The sequence below is a fragment of the Panthera uncia genome, chromosome E3 (assembly GCF_023721935.1).
Source record: "Panthera uncia isolate 11264 chromosome E3, Puncia_PCG_1.0, whole genome shotgun sequence".
Classification (NCBI taxonomy): Eukaryota; Metazoa; Chordata; class Mammalia; order Carnivora; family Felidae; genus Panthera; species Panthera uncia.
This window is the reverse complement of record NC_064815.1, coordinates 23,596,208-23,615,040: the sequence shown is the minus strand read 5'-3', so window position 1 is coordinate 23,615,040 and position 18,833 is coordinate 23,596,208. Positions and strand designations below refer to the sequence as shown.

The following is an 18,833-nucleotide window of genomic DNA, read 5'->3' as shown; positions in this document are numbered from 1 at the left end:
CATGGGCACACATTCTTTCTTTATTTCTCTTTCCCTCTCTCTAAAAGTTAAGAAAGAAGTTAAAAAGTTAAAAAAGTTTTTTTAACCTTTATTTATTTTTAAAAGAAAAAGAGACAGAGCATGAGCAGAGGTAGGGGCAGAGAGAGAGAGAGAGAGAGGAAGATACAGAATCCGAAGCAGGCTCCAGGCTCTGGGCTGTCAGCACGGAGCCCGACGCGGGGCTCGAACTCACAAACGGTGAGGTCATGACCTGAGCCGAAGTCAGGCGCTTAACCGACTGAGCCACCCAGGCGCCCCTGAAAAATGTTTTAACTTCAAAAAATAAAGTAAGGACGTGCAGACGAAACGAGTTGGTACTAGGGCACAGCCGGACTGGCGCATGGATTCAGCTTTGTGGCCAAATTAGCTGTAGGATCCAAAACTCTTTAAACTGTACCTCTGAGGACCTTTCACGTTCTCCATAGTTGGTTAAAATAGGGAAGGAGGGCTGTAGGTTGCCAGAGGGCCTAACAACTTGATTTTGTCGAAATCGACCATCGTCGTATTTTACTGGTCGATGCTGCTGGAAGGTGAGTAGTAGTTGAGTCTTGTGGAGCCCTGTTCCTTCTCCAGCTTACAGAATGTTTTTCATTTCTGTTTGCCTTGGAGGTCTATGAATTAGGCCAACACCACTGAGATAGGGGGGAATAATTGGAATTTAAAAATACTCATTGGTGCTTAAGCATTATCTGAAATTAATTGCAGTGACTTTGAGGTTCCATTTATTAGTGCTTGCTTTGGAGTCCCACAGCAGTGTTGGCAAATACTCGAAGGCAACACCACCAAGTGCAATGGCTACCTTTTGGGGTCTGCAGAGGTCTGGCAGTAAGTAGTGAAGGCCTCGGCTTCTACTTAATAGAGAAAGACTCGTGCTTATGGTTCCGTGCTGCCCATGTGCAGCCTTGCTCCCTCTCTCCATTCTCAAGTCTAGCACTGGATCCTTCCAGGGTAGAGTGGAAACTGGGCGAAGAAGCCCCTAATTTAAGCTCGGGAGGGCAGGGCAGGTGTTACGATCATAAGTATAATTGGTCTTTTTGTATACGTTCCTTTCGTTGAGGCGCTGTTCTTCCTGTTTTTCCATTCCTAACAGTTGGAATGTATATTTACAGAAAGTAAATGGTTTTTTTAATTTTGTTGCAAGTTTAACGTTTTCTTATCAGATTATTAGCAAACATGGTTTTTTCCTCTCTTCTCGTGTTGCAGGCCTGAAATGTTTGAGACCGCAATTAAGGAGAGCACATCCTCCTCGAAGAGCCCTCCGAGTGAGTGTCCTTGCTACAGGAAGCGTGCCGTTCACAGCCCCTCTCCCAGCAGTGGTCTACTGCCATGAAATCCAGAGCGTTGTGGTTGAGGGGCAGCTGGGTGGCTCAGTTCGGTTAAGCGTCTCGACTCTCGATCTCAGCTCAGGTCTTGATCTCAGGGTCATAAGTTAGTGCAAGCCCTGTGTTGGGCTCCGTGCTGGGCGTGGAGCCCACTTTGAGAAAAAGTGGGGTTGTGACTGGTTTATGATTTGGAGTCTGTTTAACGAATGAGAATCTCTGTGTGTCTGGTGCTATGCTAATCCCAACAAGAAAGAAAAGGTGGCGAGGGGGAGAAAGTCTTTAAAGAAGCTTAATACCACAGAATGACAAAATAGACCATAAAAAGGAACAAGCATTGAACAAAGTTAGGTTAAATACTATCTTGCGGAGTCTGGATCGTAAGCACATGAGTAGAGAGGATTTGAGTCTATTCTGTGTACACTCTGATCTGATGTTTCTATGTTAAGGAAAAATAAATTCATCGCCCAATGTTAATACTACTGCATCTGGTGTTGAAGATCTTAACATCATTCAGGTGACGATTCCAGGTATGGTTTCTCTGCCTTTATCTCGTTAGTCGGGTTTTCCTTCTTTGGGTGTTAGAGTAGACAGGTTCCCGGTGCTCGCCCTGTGCAGCACTGCGTCCCCGCCTGCCCTTCAGAAAGCGCTCACCAAACACATCATCTCATTGGTTGCTTTGCAGAACGCTCTAGGAGGTTACCGAATGCGGCATGAGCTAGTACCTCGCGTCTTGTTTAGGAAATCCGTACAAGAGAGTAGGTGAAGCTCTTCATAATAGGAATAAAGGCTTAGCATTTTCAGGTTGCTGTCATACTCAAATCATTTGGTTAAGTTGTTTTAATCTTGAGTAGTGTAAAATACTTCAGTCTTCCAAAAACATAAAACAGGTTGACTCAGCACGTAAAATTTGACTTGGAATTAAACTTGCATTATTGGGGCACTGGGGTGCCTCGGTTGAGCGTCCAGCTCTGATCTTGATCACAGCTCATGAGATCAAGCCTTGCATCAGGCTCTGTGCTCTCAGCACACAGGCTCCAGGCTCTGAGCTGTCAGCACAGAGCCTGTTTGGGATTCTCTCTCTGCCCCTCCCCTGCTCCTGTGCACTCACTTTCTCTCTCTCTCTCTCTCTCTCTCTCTCTCTCTCTCTCTCTCTCTCTCTCTCCGTAACTAAATAGACATTAAAAAAATACTTTAGGGGGGCGCCTGGGTGGCTCAGTCGGTTAAGCGGCCGACTTCGGCTCAGGTCATGATCTCGCGGTCCGTGAGTTCGAGCCCCGCGTCGGGCTCCGTGCTGACAGCTCAGAGCCTGGAGCCTGTTTCAGATTCCGTGTCTCCCTCTCTCTGACCCTCCCCCATTCATGCTTTGTCTCTCTCTGTCTCAAAAATAAATAAACGTTAAAAAAAAAAAAATTAAAAAAAAAAATACTTTAGGGGCACCTGTCGGTGCTCAGTCGGCTGAACATCCGACTTTGGCTCAGGTCATGATCTCATAGTTTGTGGGTTTGAGCCCTGTGTTGGGCTCTGTGCTGACAGCTCAGAGCCTGAAGCCTGCTTCGGATTCTGTGTCTCCCGCTCTCTTTCTCTCCCCCTCCCCCACTCACACTCTGTCTCCCTCTCTCTCTCAAAAATAAACATTAAAAAAAATTTTTTTAAATACTTTAAAATTGCATTATTGAGGCGCCTGGGTGGCTCAGTTAAGTATCCAACTTCACCTCAGGTCATGATCTCACAGTTTGTGGGTTTGAGCCCAGTGTCAGTCTCTGTGCTAACAGCTAAGAGCCTGGAGCCTACTTCTGATTCTGTGTCTCCCTCTCTCTGCCCTCCCCCATTCACACTCTGTCTCTCAAAAATGAATAAACGTTTAAAAAAATTTTTAATTGCATTATTAAGCTAGAACTGTCCTCTCACCTTTTCTAGATGATGATAATGAAAGGCTGTCAAAAGTCGAAAAAGCGAGACAGCTCAGAGAGCAAGTGAACGACCTCTTCAGTCGGAAATTCGGTGAGTTCTGCATTTGCAGGGTGCTGCTTGTGGTGAGCTTGGGTGTTCCAGTACTGGACTGTAGCTTAGGCTCAGATAGTTGTTATTTCCCGTTATGCAAGGAAATAAGCTTTCAACGTAAGTGTTTGAGTTTCTCTAAAGTTCTTTCCTAAGGAAACCTTAGCTCTGTCAGACTCTTGACCATCAGGTCGATATCAAAGTGACCAGAACTGAGGTTCAAAGGTAAGGTTGCTTGTCGTGTGCATTGCCTTTATTAACAGCGGAGACCATGTTTAAATGTTGGTCCTGTGCTTTTTAGCCGCTTCTAAGATGACAGGTTAATCTGTGCTTTTGTGCTGTTTGTCTTGTCCTAGGTGAAGCTATTGGTATGGGTTTCCCTGTGAAAGTTCCCTACAGGAAAATCACAATTAACCCTGGCTGTGTGGTGGTTGACGGCATGCCTCCTGGAGTGTCATTCAAAGCCCCCAGTTACCTGGAAATCAGCTCCATGAGAAGGATCTTAGATTCTGCCGAGTTCATTAAATTCACAGTCATTCGGTAAGTGAGAGCTCCCTGCTTGTTTGGAAGAATGAATCTGCAGACCATGAGGCTACGTCGTCTTCCAGAATGTAGGCCTAGGGAATAGTAGAGTCCAGCTCACCATGTGGCGAAGGGAAACACCTAAAATACTTCAGTTATCTTACTGTGAGGTTCTCTTCTCCCTGGGCTGACTCTGGATTCTCTGGTTTTTAAGGCAAGGGGTTAGCAAACCGTCGCCTGTGGGCCAAATCCAGCCCACTACCTGTTTATCTTATAAAGTTGTATTAAGACACCGTGCCATGCACTTGTGTCCATAGTGCCGACCGCTGCTCTCAGGGTACAGGGGTAACACTGAGTCATTGGGACGGAGACAGCGTCGTCTGCAAAGCCTGAAATATTTACTGCCTGGCCCATTAAGGAAAAATGGCCAGCCCGTGTCTCGGGCCCGTCATCGCAGGCTCCGTCATCGCAGGCTCCGGGCAGTCGAGTCTGACCCCAAGTCAGCCAGGTCCTTTTGTTTCCTTCCTTGTCTGCACAACAGTAGTGTGGGTTGTCACCTTTGAGAGCATCAGCTCCTTATCCACAGCGTTGGGAGCGATGATCGCACCTCCTCGCCAACCCCGTCGGGAATTCCATTCCTTACCGTGCGCCCGTCCCAGGAGGTTGGCAGTAGGTGTCCTCCTTCCCAGCTGCCCGAGCACGCATCCGTGGCGTCTTTACGCTCCTCCCACCTCCCAGAAACGTGGCTGTCACGAGATCCTCCCAGTCAGCTCATTGCCAGGTTCCCACTGTGTCCGGTACAGGTCCTTCAGGTCTGGCTCTGGGAGCTAGCTCACGTGGTAACCTCTCCCGAGGTTCCTTCCTCGCATCCGCTCATCTTCCCCCAGTTTTTGTCCCACTTAACCCGAGTCTGTCATCCGTGCTCCCCCCCGGGGGTCTCGGTAAAAGCCTGCTTCCGTTAGACCCTGCTGCCGGAATTCCTCTCTTCTTTCTTCTTCACTGCTGTTCTCTTCTCACCGTCTTTACTGTGGCCTTTTCTAATAATGGCCTGTAGAGTTCTTCACGTGTCTGTGTGTCCATAGATTAAAAAGTGTGAGATTGAAACGTAGTTGGTAACAGTGCTCGTTGTGACACGTAAGTGACATGAGTTACAAGTTAGTGAGATAAGCTGAATGTACATGTAACTGCTTGTAGAGTAAAAATAAACGGTTACCCCATTTGTTTCTCTCTTCAGACCATTTCCGGGACTTGTGATTAATAACCGTGAGTAAATTTCATGAAGTCTTTTTGTTTCGTCCTGTGCGGGGTGTGCGAGACTGTGTGCACTTGCACTTTGCTCACACGGTAGATATTTCCGTTCACCTACAGCAGCAACTGGGCGAAGTTGGGGTTTTAGCCTCAGTGTAAAAGCACTGTGCACGTTATACATGTGAAATGGGGTCACTTGGTGAGCTTTTAAATCTCACTTTATTTGTTCCTAAAATGGTGATGTTAGTACCCATATTGAGAGCTTTAGAGCATTTTAAATGACTCATTACGTGTCAGACCTCTTAAACGGGGATCAGAGAGTTGTTGCCTGTGTTTGTAAATAAAGTTTTATTGCGGGCGGAGGGGGAGATAAAAAGAACGATTCCAAGAAGGCCTGTTTGCTTAGGCGGAGTTGGGAGCTGTAACAGAGAGCATCGTCCCCTGCAAATCCTGAAATACGCACTCACCTAGCTCTTGATGAAAAAGTTCGTTGACCCCTAACCCAGAGCAGTACTTTATGTGCTCAGGAAATACAATCTGTATTCGATACTATTACCACAGTAACTTTACTGTTATTGTGTAATCACTGTGCTAGATAAGTAGATCTTTAATGAGCCGTACCTTGCTTCCGTTCCTGGTCAAGCCTCCATCTGGCACGATGTGCTCTCAAACATTGTTGCACCAGCAAATGTATATATGTCCGTTCTTCCAATTCCTTGATGTTCTTATCATTTTAAGTTGTATTTTGAGCAAACACTGTATATACATGTGCTGGTATGTTTTAGGTTCTGCCGACTTCATTGAAATGTTTCAAAAGTGAACATTCTCTTTCCCGGTACCGTTAGCATTTCAGTCTTTTTTCCAATTGGCATTATTTTTATAACTCTCTAAAACCCCTCTACTTTGAGTACTCAGTCTGTAGTCTGTTCACTGGGGAAGTGGGGAGCCTCTTCAATTTAGTGTTCAGGAGTTTTAGGGGCCCACGGAGCAGCAGCGTGGCGCCCCCCCCCCCCCCCCCCCCCCAGCCGGCCTGGGAAATCACGCAGTGACTGTAGGTGCTGCCTGCCCCCCTGTCCTCAAGCCGTTCATCCCGCTGGGGGCTCCACTCTTCAGTGTCCTGGATTTCGTTCTGTCTCCTCTGCCTCCCAAGTTTTGGGTTTCACTTTATCACAAAATGTGTTCATTTGATTGTACCCCCAAACCATGACTTTTTTTTCATAGGTTCTGTTTTTCTTATTCTCTCTCTGTCTGGGCCAAGTGTGTTAGTCCGTGGTGATGTCAGTAATGAAAGAGGACACACACCTTGCTTCATAGCTATTTTCATCATCTGTGTGACATTCAGCTTGGATCACACCAGGGAATTTGGTCATTTAAAGAAATCCCATAATTTTTTCCTCTTTTTTTTTCTTTTTTTTTAAATGTTTGTTTATTTTTGAGAGAGAGAGAGAGGGAGAGACAGAGCATGAGTAGGGGAGGGGCAGAGAGAGAGAGAGAGAGAGAGAGAGATTGAGAGGGAGACACAGAATCCAAAGCAGGCTCTGGGCTCCGAGCTGTCAGCACAGAGCCTGACTCGGGGCTTGAACTCCTAAACTGCGAGATCGTGACCTAAGCCGAAGTCAGACACTCAACCGACTGAGCCACCCAGGCGTCCGTGGATTTTTTTTTTTTTTTTTAATTATTAATCCCAATTCATCTGTCTTCTATATAACTGTTAGTTTCAAAGAGCATTGTATTTTAAAATTTTTTTTTTTTCAACGTTTTTTATTTATCTTTGGGACAGAGAGAGACATAGCATGAACGGAGGAGGGTCAGAGAGAGAGGGAGACACAGAATCGGAAACAGGCTCCAGGCTCCGAGCCATCAGCCCAGAGCCTGACGCGGGGCTCGAACTCACGGACCGCGAGATCGTGACCTGGCTGAAGTCGGACGCTTAACCGACTGCGCCACCCAGGCGCCCCAAAGAGCATTGTATTTTAAACCTCCTAGCCCCCTTAACTTTGTTTAAAATGTTCAATTTTGTTCTCATCCTTGTGCAGTAGTCTATAATAGAATTTTCCAGTAATTACTATAAATTAGTTCTTCTGATCGGACATGCCAGAACTCTTGTGTTCCCTTCTTGTCATAGGAAAATAGTGCCTGTTGTGGCCAAGTTGGAGCATCCAAATTGAGAATGTATGTACAAATGCTTTTCCATTGTAACAGCATGCATTAAGTTATTGTTTAAATCAATCTACTTTATTTTCAGAGTTGGTCGATCAGAGTGAGTCAGAAGGCCCAGTGATACAAGGTAAATTAAGTGGGGTAAAACATAGAATTATTCCTGCTTTTGTGATAAAATGGACCACATAAAATTGTGGGGCCTCACTTGCTAATAACATTCGCCTGACTTTAGGGAAAGTCATTTACACACTCACACTTAGACTTTGTCTTTGACTCCCGTGTTTGGAAGCCTGTATGTGCTCGAGCTCTGGGTCCCAACTGAGAAGTGTGGGGCATATGCCATTTGACTCCAGTGCCCCCGTCAGCTGGGAAGGAGGTCAGGAACCCCAAGGCCAAGCGTGTGCAGTGCAATTTCTGAGGGCGAAGCTTGTCTAGACTTCACCGTCTGTGCCATTCATTTCCATTGCTGGTCACGAGCCGGATGGTGCCAGGTGGAAATGCGTGTATTGTGGCTTTAAACATTCCTTAGAAACCAGCGTTGAAGCCTGCTACTGTGGTTCACTGAAACCAAAAAAAGGCTTTCATTAAAGGGGAACCCACAGAAAAGGGGAAAAGGACGTGAAAAAGGAACTTGTTCCCTCATGTTCGAACTATGTGAAACTACAATTGTTATTGAAGACTTGGGTTGCGTGAGGAAACTGAAATGTCCGAAAAAGGAGACTTTTGTTAGACCAGTTGAGACACTAGTTGAGACACGTGAGACACGTGTGTTTAATCCCAAGAAGCCGTGGCTGCTGTTTCATCTGCGACTTGCGCTTGGTGTGTGGTGTGTGGAGGGCTTTCTCCTGGCTTCCTCTGGGCCCTTGTAGATAAGTGAGACACAGCAATGTTAAAACAGCGTCACAGCAAATCTTGATGTGTTTCTCTGCAGAATCCGCTGAGCCAAGCCAGTTGGAGGGCCCTGCAACAGAAGGTAAAGGGGTAGGGCAGCCGGTGGTCCAAGACTGAAGGCCCCCAGGAGCGCTCTTAGGACAAGGGATTGACGGTGGTGTTCGAGCCGTCTCACTAGAACTGTGTGCTTGGGTTTTCTTTTGTTTCTGGGTGAATTGGATGTGTCGTTTTTGCCCAGAAATGGCGTGTTGGCGATGACTCATGGTTCTTCTGCTCCGTTTTCTCCAAATGACTCGAAATGAATTCTGAGCCAGTGGAATAACTACTTTCTAACCTAGATTTTTAAATAGATACATAAGAAGATGCTTGTTACTGTGAACACTTAAGTGGCACAATTAAGAACTGTTAGGGAAACACTGTCTCTGAAAATGTTATCTTTAGTATCTTTACAATTCTTGATAAGTCATTTTAGCACATAGTTTGATCTGAGTGGGTTTATAATTATACAGATTTGCATTCGTAGTGTAATTTATCAGTTCCCTTTTGGTTTTCTTGATAGAAATAAAGGAGACTGACGGAAACTCTCAGATCAAGCAAGAACCAGACCCTACGTGGTAGACCTCTTCCCTCCTAGGGTAAATCAGCATCTGTGTCTGGGATGCCGTCTAGTGTTCGTCTGAACTTCCCCCTCCCCCGCATGCTCATAATCTAATGCTGTGTTTTCCCTGCTTCGGCCATAATGAGGTCCAAGTGTAAGCCCTACCGGATGGTTTGAGTTAGAAGATCAAGCAGAAAGATTTTCCTTAGATCAATATCTGCCTTTGAGCCAAAGACGTAAAAGCGCTTTGCCCTAAAAGAAAAATGTTTTGTTTCTGATCTGTAGGGTAGATCTTATCCTCTCCATTGGAGTTCACTCTGAATCCGTATCACCACGCTGGCTTTTTCCTCAATCACAATAATGGTGTTTGCAGAGTCTGGCCAAGCTGCTCAATCCATTTTGCAGCTCGCATAATTTACTTACAACCCTGAACCTGCTGTTCAGACTTCCTGAACTTGGCCCGGTTGTTAACAGGAGCGGAGCCCTATGCCGGGAGTCAGCCACCTCCGCTCCCGTCCCGTCGCTCCTCCCCGGGCCCCAGCTGTTGAATGTAGACGCGCTGGTCGGAGGGTGTAGCTTCGCGGCAGTGGGCTCTGAGGTGTACCTGAGGGCTTTTTTTTTTTTTAATACTGTCAGTTCATGGACTTGAGTGCTGATTGAGTTGTGTTATCTGCGGATGTGAAAGTCTTGTAATCAGATTAACCCGTGTTCTCGCTTGTTTGTTTTCTCTTCTGTTTTAGCTTAAAGTATCAGTGGGTGAGAAGAGCTTTTCGGACCTGTTACTGCCCCGAGCTGTGTAATATACTTGTATAACAGAAATACCTTCTATACAAACCTTTTTTTCTACTTTTAGATAGAAATGTCTACTTTTTCAGCAGTTCTGTGAATTGAATTAAAGAGCAGAGTGACTGTAGATTTGGAATGGCTGGTTTACTTTGGAATGTATTATAAGGATTTTACAGCAATGCTGGAAAAACGACAGGGAAAATGGCAGGGATGAATCTCATCAGATTTTTTACGCAGCAACAGAGCCTTCAGCTGTGGTGTTTTGTTTTCCAATCAAGTGAAGATCTCTCCTCCGGGAACATCTCAGCTCCTGCAGTGAAGAAAGCACCTGTGACAGTCCTTTTAGGTTTTTTCTATTTGAGAAATCATTTAAATGATCCTTTTGTTCACGGCTCTCCTTGACGACTGAGTGAACAGCTAGTATCTGTATATTTGACTAAACCTTTTCCTAAGCTATCTATCATGGTTCATATGTTTTTTTATCATAATTAAAAAAACCACCATCCGGATCGCCTAACAGCCAGCGAGAGGTTAGCATGTCGGCGTGTGGCTTACAGACGGAGCCTCGGAACCTCTCCCACCCTGACTTCTCGTCCGAATAAAACGCCTGGTGTTCCAGAAGCTGAAGATCAGGTATGAGTGTCGGGGCGAGCTCCGAGACACTAAAGCCTCACCGCCCTGTGACCTGTGGCGGTGTGGGTCTCCTCGGAACGCCGCTCCCGCCTGGGTCAGGCCCCACGCGTTTCCATTGCCTTCGCCATTTTAGATCTCGACGTGTAGCACTGAGGCTCCAGCGTGGGGAGGGAGGGGCCCACGAGCTGATTCTGCGCCCTCTGAGAGTCCTGCGCCCTTCGTGGGAGAATCGTACGTGTGTTGGGATTTCACAGACAATGAGAGTTGTAAAATACCAGCTATAAGAAGCTAGAGTACGTGACGGCATAGAGTTTCCATTAGCTTTATCACAATATTCACGATGGAGAATTATATTACATGGTAGCAGAAATAGGCATTTTTATGTGTTGCTTATATTTTACCTCAAATTAAATTGTAGATATAGGGTAATAAATAAAATCCATCCATGCCTTTCACACACTAACTCATTGCTCTCGAAGGTGTTTTCGTGGTTCTGTCTGGGGAACCCGGGTGGTTCGGCGGTAGGCGGCGTGCAGGGCGAGGGCTACGAGGGCGCCGTTCCGGGGAGCCCCCGACTCTGCCCTTCGGGGCGGTGCTGGGGCCGCCCCCCGTCCCCTCCCCGGGCCGCTCCAGCCGGAGCTCCTCCTGCGACAGAACCCTGCAGCGCATGCACTCTGGGGACTTTCTGTTCTCTCCGCGGGTGCGCTCGGGGAAGGCAGAACGAGCGCCCTGGTCGCTAGCCTCCCGACACCGCGGTGACAGCTGCTACGGTAGAGGGCCTCGTGATTCCTGTGAAGCCGTCTCCAAAAGCTCGGGCGGCCCTGCCGCCCTCGCCCACGACGCCCCCCCCCCACCCCCCCCCCCAGCTGCTTAAGAACCTGCCCCTCCACGGGCGGCTTTTAAAAGAGCGGAGGCTTACACCTAACACTTTTTTTTTTTTTTTACCATTTTGTGGGATCACACTCAGCAAGGAGATCTGTTTAACCCTTCAGTGCAAGAGCAACAAATCTGGCACACACACGCAAATTTTTTATTCTTGTATGTTGTCGGAAAGCTTTTCCTTTTTCGTTTCGCATCTGCCCCGTGGATCGGTTTCTGTTCCTGGTCTCCTGGCAGACAGCACAGAATCTGCGCTCCGCCGTCGTCCTGACTTGTTACAGGCTTGAGGAATGCTGCCCGCCCCATTCCACCTCCCCTCTGAACTGAACGAGCTCCCCGCAGCCAGGAGTGCTCCCGTCCCATCCTGCTGGAAGAGCCTGTGTCTGGGGCCAGGCGTCCGGTTGCCCTGGGCCCCTGCGTCCCGCGGTCCCGTAGCCTCAGAGCAGCCGTGCTTCCTGGCCAGGCGACCGCCTTCCCCAATTGCCTCCTTCCTGCAGGGGCCCTGGGGCTTGTCCATGGACGGGGGTGGGGGGCATGTTCACGAGTCAGCAGTGTGTATGTAAATGAGACCACAGGTACACAGTGTGGCTCTGCGAGGGAGTGGGGGTGAAACTTGCCCCCCGAGATCTCTGGTGGATCAGTGAGGACTGAACTGAAAAACACAGCTCAGGCCTTGTCAGTTAGTATTTCCGAAAACAGCCTCCTTATTCCGTGAGTGCTGGTTAAACACAATCCTTCTGGGAAGTGGAGCGACGGGGAAGGTGGGCTTTGTGACCAAATCCAAGCTCCACTTCTGGACAGTTGTTACTCGAGGAACCTTCCTTCGGGAGAACCGTAAAAGCCAAGAAATGTGTCCGTGCCGGGATTGTACGCTTTAGATCCCATCCACGGAGTCGGGCTCAGCGCAAACCCCCTCTCCCAGCTGTGGATCTTCGGTGGAGGGAGGGGAGATCTAGGGAGGGTGGGGCTGAGGGGAAGGGCCCCCGCCGAAGCTGGAAGGGAACGTGTCAGGAGGGATCTGTGCATTTGCCCAGCCGACCCAGACGCGGCTGCTGAGCGTATGCAGGATGGTCCTTCCTGGCAGGCAGTGCGTCAGAAGAGACCTCTCCAGACCTCTGGTTCCCGAGGGGAGGTTAGGGGTATTGAGTGTGCTCTCGTGCCTTGCCGAGGTCGCTTTCAGAGTTTGCGGATGAGGAAGTGAAGACTTGAGTCGCGCCCCCCGCCGCCCCAGTCTTCCCCTGAGACTGACAGACGGATGGGACTTGAGCCCAGATCTGTAGCCTGCGATGTTCCACAGCACTGCTTTCCGCAGCAGGCAGCTGGTTCCCTTTGAAGTAGGTCTGTTATTCGGAGCAACCTTGGTGCCTTGTTTCTTCCCCACCATCACCACCACCAAAGACCAGAAAGGTGTGTCGGGAAGGGAAAAAAATCCGGGAGAGGAAGACTGACCAGGCCTTTCCAGTTTCCACTAAACACCACAAGCCCTGGTCTAAGGAAATTCAAGGGACTTGGTTGACTTAACCTTTAGTGGGTAGGGAATTGCCACCCACCAATGGGTAGCTCTCCTAAACGGAAGCCCCAGTTTCTGGACACGCGTGTGTTTGGAAGACGTGCTCTCCCCCAGGGACGCCTTGGTTTCCCTAGGATGGGGGCAAAGAATGGAGCAGGGTTTCAGGAACTGAGGTGACCTGTAGGCTGCTCTCTTTAGCATAGCAGCTCTTGCTTGGCTTTTCCGGCCCGTGAGTCAGGGGCTGTTCGTCCTTCTGTTGAGACCGACCCCCCCCCCCCCCGAAGTTGTTTTCCTAACCTCTGCAGTCTGGACTCTCTTACTCTAGTAGGTGAGGGGTTTGCCCCACGGCTGCCAACCTTCTTAGCTCAAAGGAGAAAGCTTGTGGCTGGTTATGAAACCACGTATACCTAGGGGTCTCGGCCTGGGGCCTGGTGGCCAGTTGACAAGCACAGTGGCTGGACCTAGCTTAGCTGCCCCAGAGGGGCTTTCTCCCCACCAAGAACTGGGTTAAATACAAAACAAAGGCGCATAGACTCGGTTTTCCCCCAGCTTCTTTAGTCTGGTCAACAATGGTTTTGTATATCACCTTACCTCCCCCTGCTGCCCCACCCCACCTCACCCCCAAGCCAGGCATACCTTGTGGTTTTATTTTAAGGAAGTGCCTGCAAAGTTGAAAGCTGGCGATGACATAACACCCATTTGTACACCCGTTTGTAAAGAGGTTTCCTGCCGGGTTTCCTTCTCAGAAGCGAGATCAGGTGGTTGAGGGACATTTTGTAGTGTCCACTTCATGTGTGGTCTCTGCTCATTTAAACCTCAAGTTCCCTAAAGCAGTAATGACCCTTATCAAGGACCATGCCCTTGACGATGCTCAAGGGGACCTGGTAGGAGAGGTCCCCAATCCTTTCAATAAAAACCACTGGATAGACCCAACCAGAGGCAGAGAATACAGGACCGCCTTCCAGAAGCTGAGATGTCACAGGCTGTAAGAAGGCCTAGATCGACCCTGAGAGGATCTATTGAACTCAGACCAAAATCGTCCTCTTCCTTATAGTGAGCAGTGTAGAGCCTCTAAGGAAAAATCCTTCATAAGAGATAACGGGTGAGGGGCTCCAAAAATGCAGGGTCGGAGTGTGGTCACGAAGCCATAGCAAGTGTTGGCTTATTGGCCTTCAGAAGGGACCAGTGGCGCGAGACCGTGTGCTGCAGGATGGCGTGAGCGGTCGCTTCACACCTGTGTGCCCCACCTGTCTGCAGGTGGCCGTCCCCTCACTCCACACCCGTGCGTCCTTAGTGTCCCGTATCCCCTTGGGGATGGCAGAGGTACTGAGCCCCTGGCAAGTCGCGGACGCCACACCGCCAGCCGGCTTCCCGCTCCCAGGCCCGGACAGATGTGCACGCGGCAGCTCAGCCCTGGTGACTGCACCTGGAGGCGCGATTGCCTCGCTACTGGAATGAGCTTGAAGCTCAAGCAAATCGCGAACCCCCCGCGGTGGCAGCTTGCTGCTGGATTTATCCTCTGTGGTCAACGAGCTTTAAATAACTCGCACCGCATGACACATCTGGGCCCAGTCAGCAAGGAAGTGTCAGCCAGGCAGTGGGTTTGGGGTGTGGAGGGGGGCAGGCACAAGGCCAAGCCCTGGAGGGCTCGCCAAACTCCATCCATCGGATCTGCCAGGCCACTGCGTGTCCGGAGCTCTGCCAGAGAGCTGCAGTGCAGTGGGGACAGCCCCAAGCTGAAGCCCACGGTCTTGGTTTCTGTCCTCCGCCTGACCTTGAAGGGAAAGCCTCTGTCCCAGCCTCGGGTGACCACTCCCAGCAGAATGAGAGCCAGTCCAGGGGTCTGAGCCTCTCACCTGCCCGCTGCCACTCATTCGGCCCTGCCCTCGTTCAAGTCCCAGTTGCAACAGTGAGAAGCGCCCCCCCACACACACCCAAACTGGCAGAGTAGACCTCTCCCACCCCTGCACCCCGCTGCACCCCGGGCTGGTCCTGCACAGCACTTTGATGAGAGTCATTTGCCAAGCTAAGCACTTGAGCCTCATGTGATCCAGAACACGGCCTGCGAAATCTGCAGCTGTTAGCTCCATCTTCCAGGTGAAACAACTAAGTTACCTTGCCAAGGGCTCCGAACTAGAAGTGAAGGCGTCTGAGTCCCAAGCAAGTGGGTGTGAGTCCTCCGTGCCCACGGCCGGCGGTTGGCATGCACGCGTCCTCCCTTGGCGGGGTCTGAGCCTTCACTCCAGAATCCTTAGGCCAAGGGGAGAAGAAATTCCCAGGGGTGGGACTCAGATGTGTCCCGGGTGCAGGCACCTGGCTCTCTGCCGATGAGGTCCGTCCCCGGCCCAGCCAGAACCCATTTCTGGCCCAGGTTGGCCGAGAAATGAAGACTTGCGTTCCCTTGGGAAGCCGACCTCCAGCAACCTGCATTTCTGCACAGAGACACCTGCGTGCCATTAGAGCCTTGCCCTTCACGGCCACTGTACCCTCCCAAGTGGTTTGTCTGCCTACCGGTCGGTGGTGACTCAGGGCCCCATCCTGCCAGTGCAGGCACCAGAAGAGAACTGGTGCTGAGGGCTGGCCCAGGGCTCATCAGGCTGCTGATCCAGGCTTTTCTCCACCAAGGAGGGCTCTGCGTTACACTTGGGAAAGAACCACCTCAAAATGATGGCTGATTTGTTCCAATCCTGGAAAGCCCTAGAATCCCTTTCAACATGGGATCCCGGAGGGCACTGCCTGGACCTCAGGCTCTTATTCCAAACCCCTCTCCACTCAGCCTGTCTCTGTTGGCCCAGCCTTGGGGATTTCCTGGTTGAGGAACTGGCCAGTCCAGCCCATCTGGGGGAGGCCTGGGGGTGGAGAAGGTGGCACCTGGAAAGAGGCCAAGACCCTCAAGCATGGAAGCAAAGCTCTGCCCTCCCAGGCTGGCCCGATTTGAGAGTCTCCCTCTCTGCAGTGTTCACACAGGCTGAGTCTTCCGTCGTGAATCCCGTTACGTCCATCATCATTCACTCACATTCGAGGGCAGGGCAGGGGAGCCTAGTGGTTGGCTGCGTGGGCCTGGGGTCCAGACTACCCGGGTTCAAATCCCAGCGCTTCCCTTGCTAGCCACAGCAACCTATTTACCGCTCTGTGCCTCGGTTTCCCCACCTATAAGGTTGGGGAAATAACAGTATCCACCTGACAGCCTCGTTGTGAGGCTGTTTATGTGAGGTGTTTATGAAAAAACATTCCTGACCCAGCCACCAAGGGGAGGTGGGGAGGTCCTCTGGGGTATTGTTGTGATCCCCAGCCAACAGGTAGTGAGACATCTACTTTGTGATAGTTATGACTTGATAATCATTAAACTCCATTTTCTACAGTTTTCTGTATACTTCACAATAAAAGTTTTAAACGCTTTTTAAAATTTTTGTATCTCCCCCCCCAAAAAAAACCCACCTTTTATCCATCCATCATCTCCTTCTTTGTTCATTCCCTTTATTTATTTGTTTATTTTTAGTTTATTTATTTATTTTGAGAGAGAGTGTGTGAGCAGGGGAAGGGCGGAGAGAGAGAATCCCAAGCAGGCTCCATGCTGACAGCACAGAGCCCTATTGGGGGCTCGAACTCGTGAACCTTGAGATCGTGACCTGAGCCGAAATCAAGAGCCCAATGGACACTTAACCGACCGAGCCGCCCTGGCGCCCCCCCCAAACACCTTTTTAAAACCCTTTGATCTCTTGCTTTTTCCACCCACGCACGTGAGTCCTGTCTCAGCCTCACAAAGGCTTTGAGCCCGCTGAGCCACAGAGGCCACTGCCAGGGACAGCAGGATTTCTGGTCTCTTCGTGCTGCCTGCCGGTGCCACGTGAGGAAGTACGGGGAGGCCGCAGGAGGGAAGTGGAAAGGAAGGTGGCAGCTGACAGCTGTGGCTGGTGTCTGCGGGACAGGGCAGCCCGGCCGGCCAGTTGTGCAAGAGTGGAGTGACCGCGGGAGGAAGGGCAGGAAGCGACCGGCGCTCAGGAGGTCCTGCTTGCGGCAAAGCCCCTGACTTCCCCTCTTCCCCTTCTGCGCCCAGGTGAGCGAGGCTGCTGTCTCCGGGGACCGCGGGGCAGCCCCTGGTGGGACAGGGCTGGCCAGAGGCGAGCGGGGTGTCTGGTGCCTAAAGGGCCAGAGGGCCCTGCGCGGGACCTCAATCGATTCCTCATTTGCAGATTTTCATCCAAGCACAACAGACCCTCAGAAAAGGGCGGTGCACAGTCCCGTGGCCCCTGGGCCCCCGGCTGGGTTGGTTTTCAGAAAGCGAGCGGCGCCCTCAGACGTAGCCTCACCAGGAAAGGGCACCCAGCTGCCGCCTCCTGCTCCCTTCCGGCTGTCACCCCCACTCCCACCCCCACCCCAGAGGTCACCCTGCCATCCAACACTATGCAGACTGGTGAGGGCCCCCTGCAGCCAAGGTGTGCTCTGTGCCCTATCTCCCTGCACCGCGTGCCTAGAAGTTTCCTCGCCCATGTGGTGTGTGGCCGTTCCTTCTCGTTGCTGAGCACCGTGTCATCCTGTGTGGGAAGATTCTAGATACATAACAGAGAAAGGCCCTGCAGGGCCGGCAACACCCAGGGCTGGTGACCTCCCCGTGACCACAGGGTACGTGCCAACCAAATCTCAGAGCAGAGAGCGTGGCCCCTGCCCTTCTTTGTTTTTTAAAGTTTATTCATTTTGAGAGAGAGAGAGAGAGAGAGAGAGCGAGCAGGGGAGGGGCAGGGAGAGGGAGAGAGAGAGAATCCCAAGCAGGCTCCGAGCTGCCCCACAAGGGGCTTGAACTCAGGAACTGTGAGATCATGACCTGAGCCAAAACCAAGAGTCAGTCGTTCAACCGACTGAGCCACGCAGGCGCCCCATGGCTCCCACGCTGGGATAAAACCAAGAACATCCAACCACCAATCTGACCAGTCGTGGTAACAGACACAAAAGGGCCTGTTCTGGCTCCCCTCTGCCAGAGGCTACCCTCACCCCCCAGTAGTCCAGGGGGACCCGTGGCTCTCAGAGTGCTGGTGGCCTTTGCCATGGTCTCACAGTCTTGGAATCACGCGTCTGGGACACAAACTGGCCCCTCCACCCTGAGCCTGCAGCCAGACTGGGCCACCTGCCCGGTGACCTTGGACCAGCCCCATAACCTCTAAGCCTCCCAGGCCCTCATGTCCGTCCTAGGCTCCTAGGTGCCAGTGGGAGAACCCCAGCCACTTCCTGCTCATCTCTTCACCCCAAATCCAAATCCCCTCCTGGCGGAGACCATGGTCCCATCTCAGGAGAAAACTGAGGCAGCCTTGAGGATCCATTTGATCAGGTTTTTTTGTTTTTTTAATTTTTAGTTTGTTTTGAGAGAAAGAACGAGTGGGGGAGGACCAGAGAGAGAGAGATTGAGAGAGAGAGAACCCCAAGCAGGCTGCGCACTGTCAGCGTGGGGCCCGTAGCAAGGTTCAAACTCACGAACTGAAACGTGAGATCATGACCTGAGCCGGAATCGGACTCCTAACCGACTCAGCCCCACGGGCGCCCGGATTTGATCAGAGTTGAACGCAAGCCTCACTCCAAGCCCATCCCCACCGCCACTGGCTCAGTTACACACACCTGCCGGCGTGCACCTGACGCCCGCGCGCCCTCCCACGGACACGGTCCCCAAGCGGCGCGGCCAGCCGGTCTCCAGCCTGGGGGGTGCGGCCAAGCCCTTGCTCTCCCGGGGCCCGCATTGCGGTAAAGAGAGACATTGTAAAAACACGAGCTCCGTAATACGTCCATCTGAATAAAAACAGGAAAGCGGGGTGGGGAAGCATGAAGTTTTGCTGTTTCGCGTGAACATATCAAGAAAGGCCTCTTGGAGGCGGTGCCTTTTGAGCAGAAACCCGAAGGGACGAGGGAGGGACTTCCAGAGATGCGGGAGATGGTCCCGGGGGTGGGGGGGGCGCTCCGAGGGCAGAGGCCCCGGGGCGGGAGCAGCTTGGGGTGTCCCAGGGGCAGCAGAGAGGCCGGTGTGGCGGGGCCTGGGGTTAGCCAGAGACAGGGGTGGGGGGTGGGCACCCCCCCCCCCAAACTGTGGGGCCCGTAGACCACGGGGTGGGGGAGGGGAGGACATGCCTGCGTGTGGCCCCTCACGTCCCCGCCAGGGGAGTCTGAGGGATCCCAGAAACTGAAAGGAGAAGCAGAGGCTCCTCTGCGCCCTCCCTGCCCCCTCCTGCCCTGCCCCCCGAAGTGACTTCCTCTTTCTGGCCCA

The 18,833-nt window shown here is 51.3% G+C and overlaps 1 protein-coding gene and 1 long non-coding RNA gene across 7 annotated transcripts in view; one reads left to right on the top strand and one right to left on the bottom strand.

The window, feature by feature from the left end:
• The window catches only part of GTF2I (general transcription factor IIi), a 108,634-nt gene extending 97,974 nt beyond the window's left edge, over positions 1–10,660 (top strand). For all 6 annotated transcript variants that reach the window (XM_049638773.1, XM_049638772.1, XM_049638769.1 and 3 more), the window contains 9 exons: positions 1,243–1,301; positions 1,808–1,888; positions 3,279–3,362; positions 3,716–3,899; positions 5,116–5,144; positions 7,375–7,416; positions 8,221–8,262; positions 8,740–8,815; positions 9,519–10,660. In XM_049638773.1, the coding sequence (XP_049494730.1) occupies positions 1,243–1,301; positions 1,808–1,888; positions 3,279–3,362; positions 3,716–3,899; positions 5,116–5,144; positions 7,375–7,416; positions 8,221–8,262; positions 8,740–8,798 (580 nt within the window). In that variant the 3' untranslated portion in view covers positions 8,799–8,815; positions 9,519–10,660. The remainder of the gene's footprint in view (positions 1–1,242; positions 1,302–1,807; positions 1,889–3,278; positions 3,363–3,715; positions 3,900–5,115; positions 5,145–7,374; positions 7,417–8,220; positions 8,263–8,739; positions 8,816–9,518) is intronic.
• LOC125928171 (uncharacterized) lies at positions 6,569–7,381 on the bottom strand. Its single transcript, XR_007459582.1, has 2 exons — positions 7,077–7,381; positions 6,569–6,837 (listed from the first exon to the last, which is right to left on the bottom strand). It is a non-coding gene; the product is annotated as an uncharacterized LOC125928171 (long non-coding RNA).
• Positions 10,661–18,833: the final 8,173 nt, after the last annotated feature.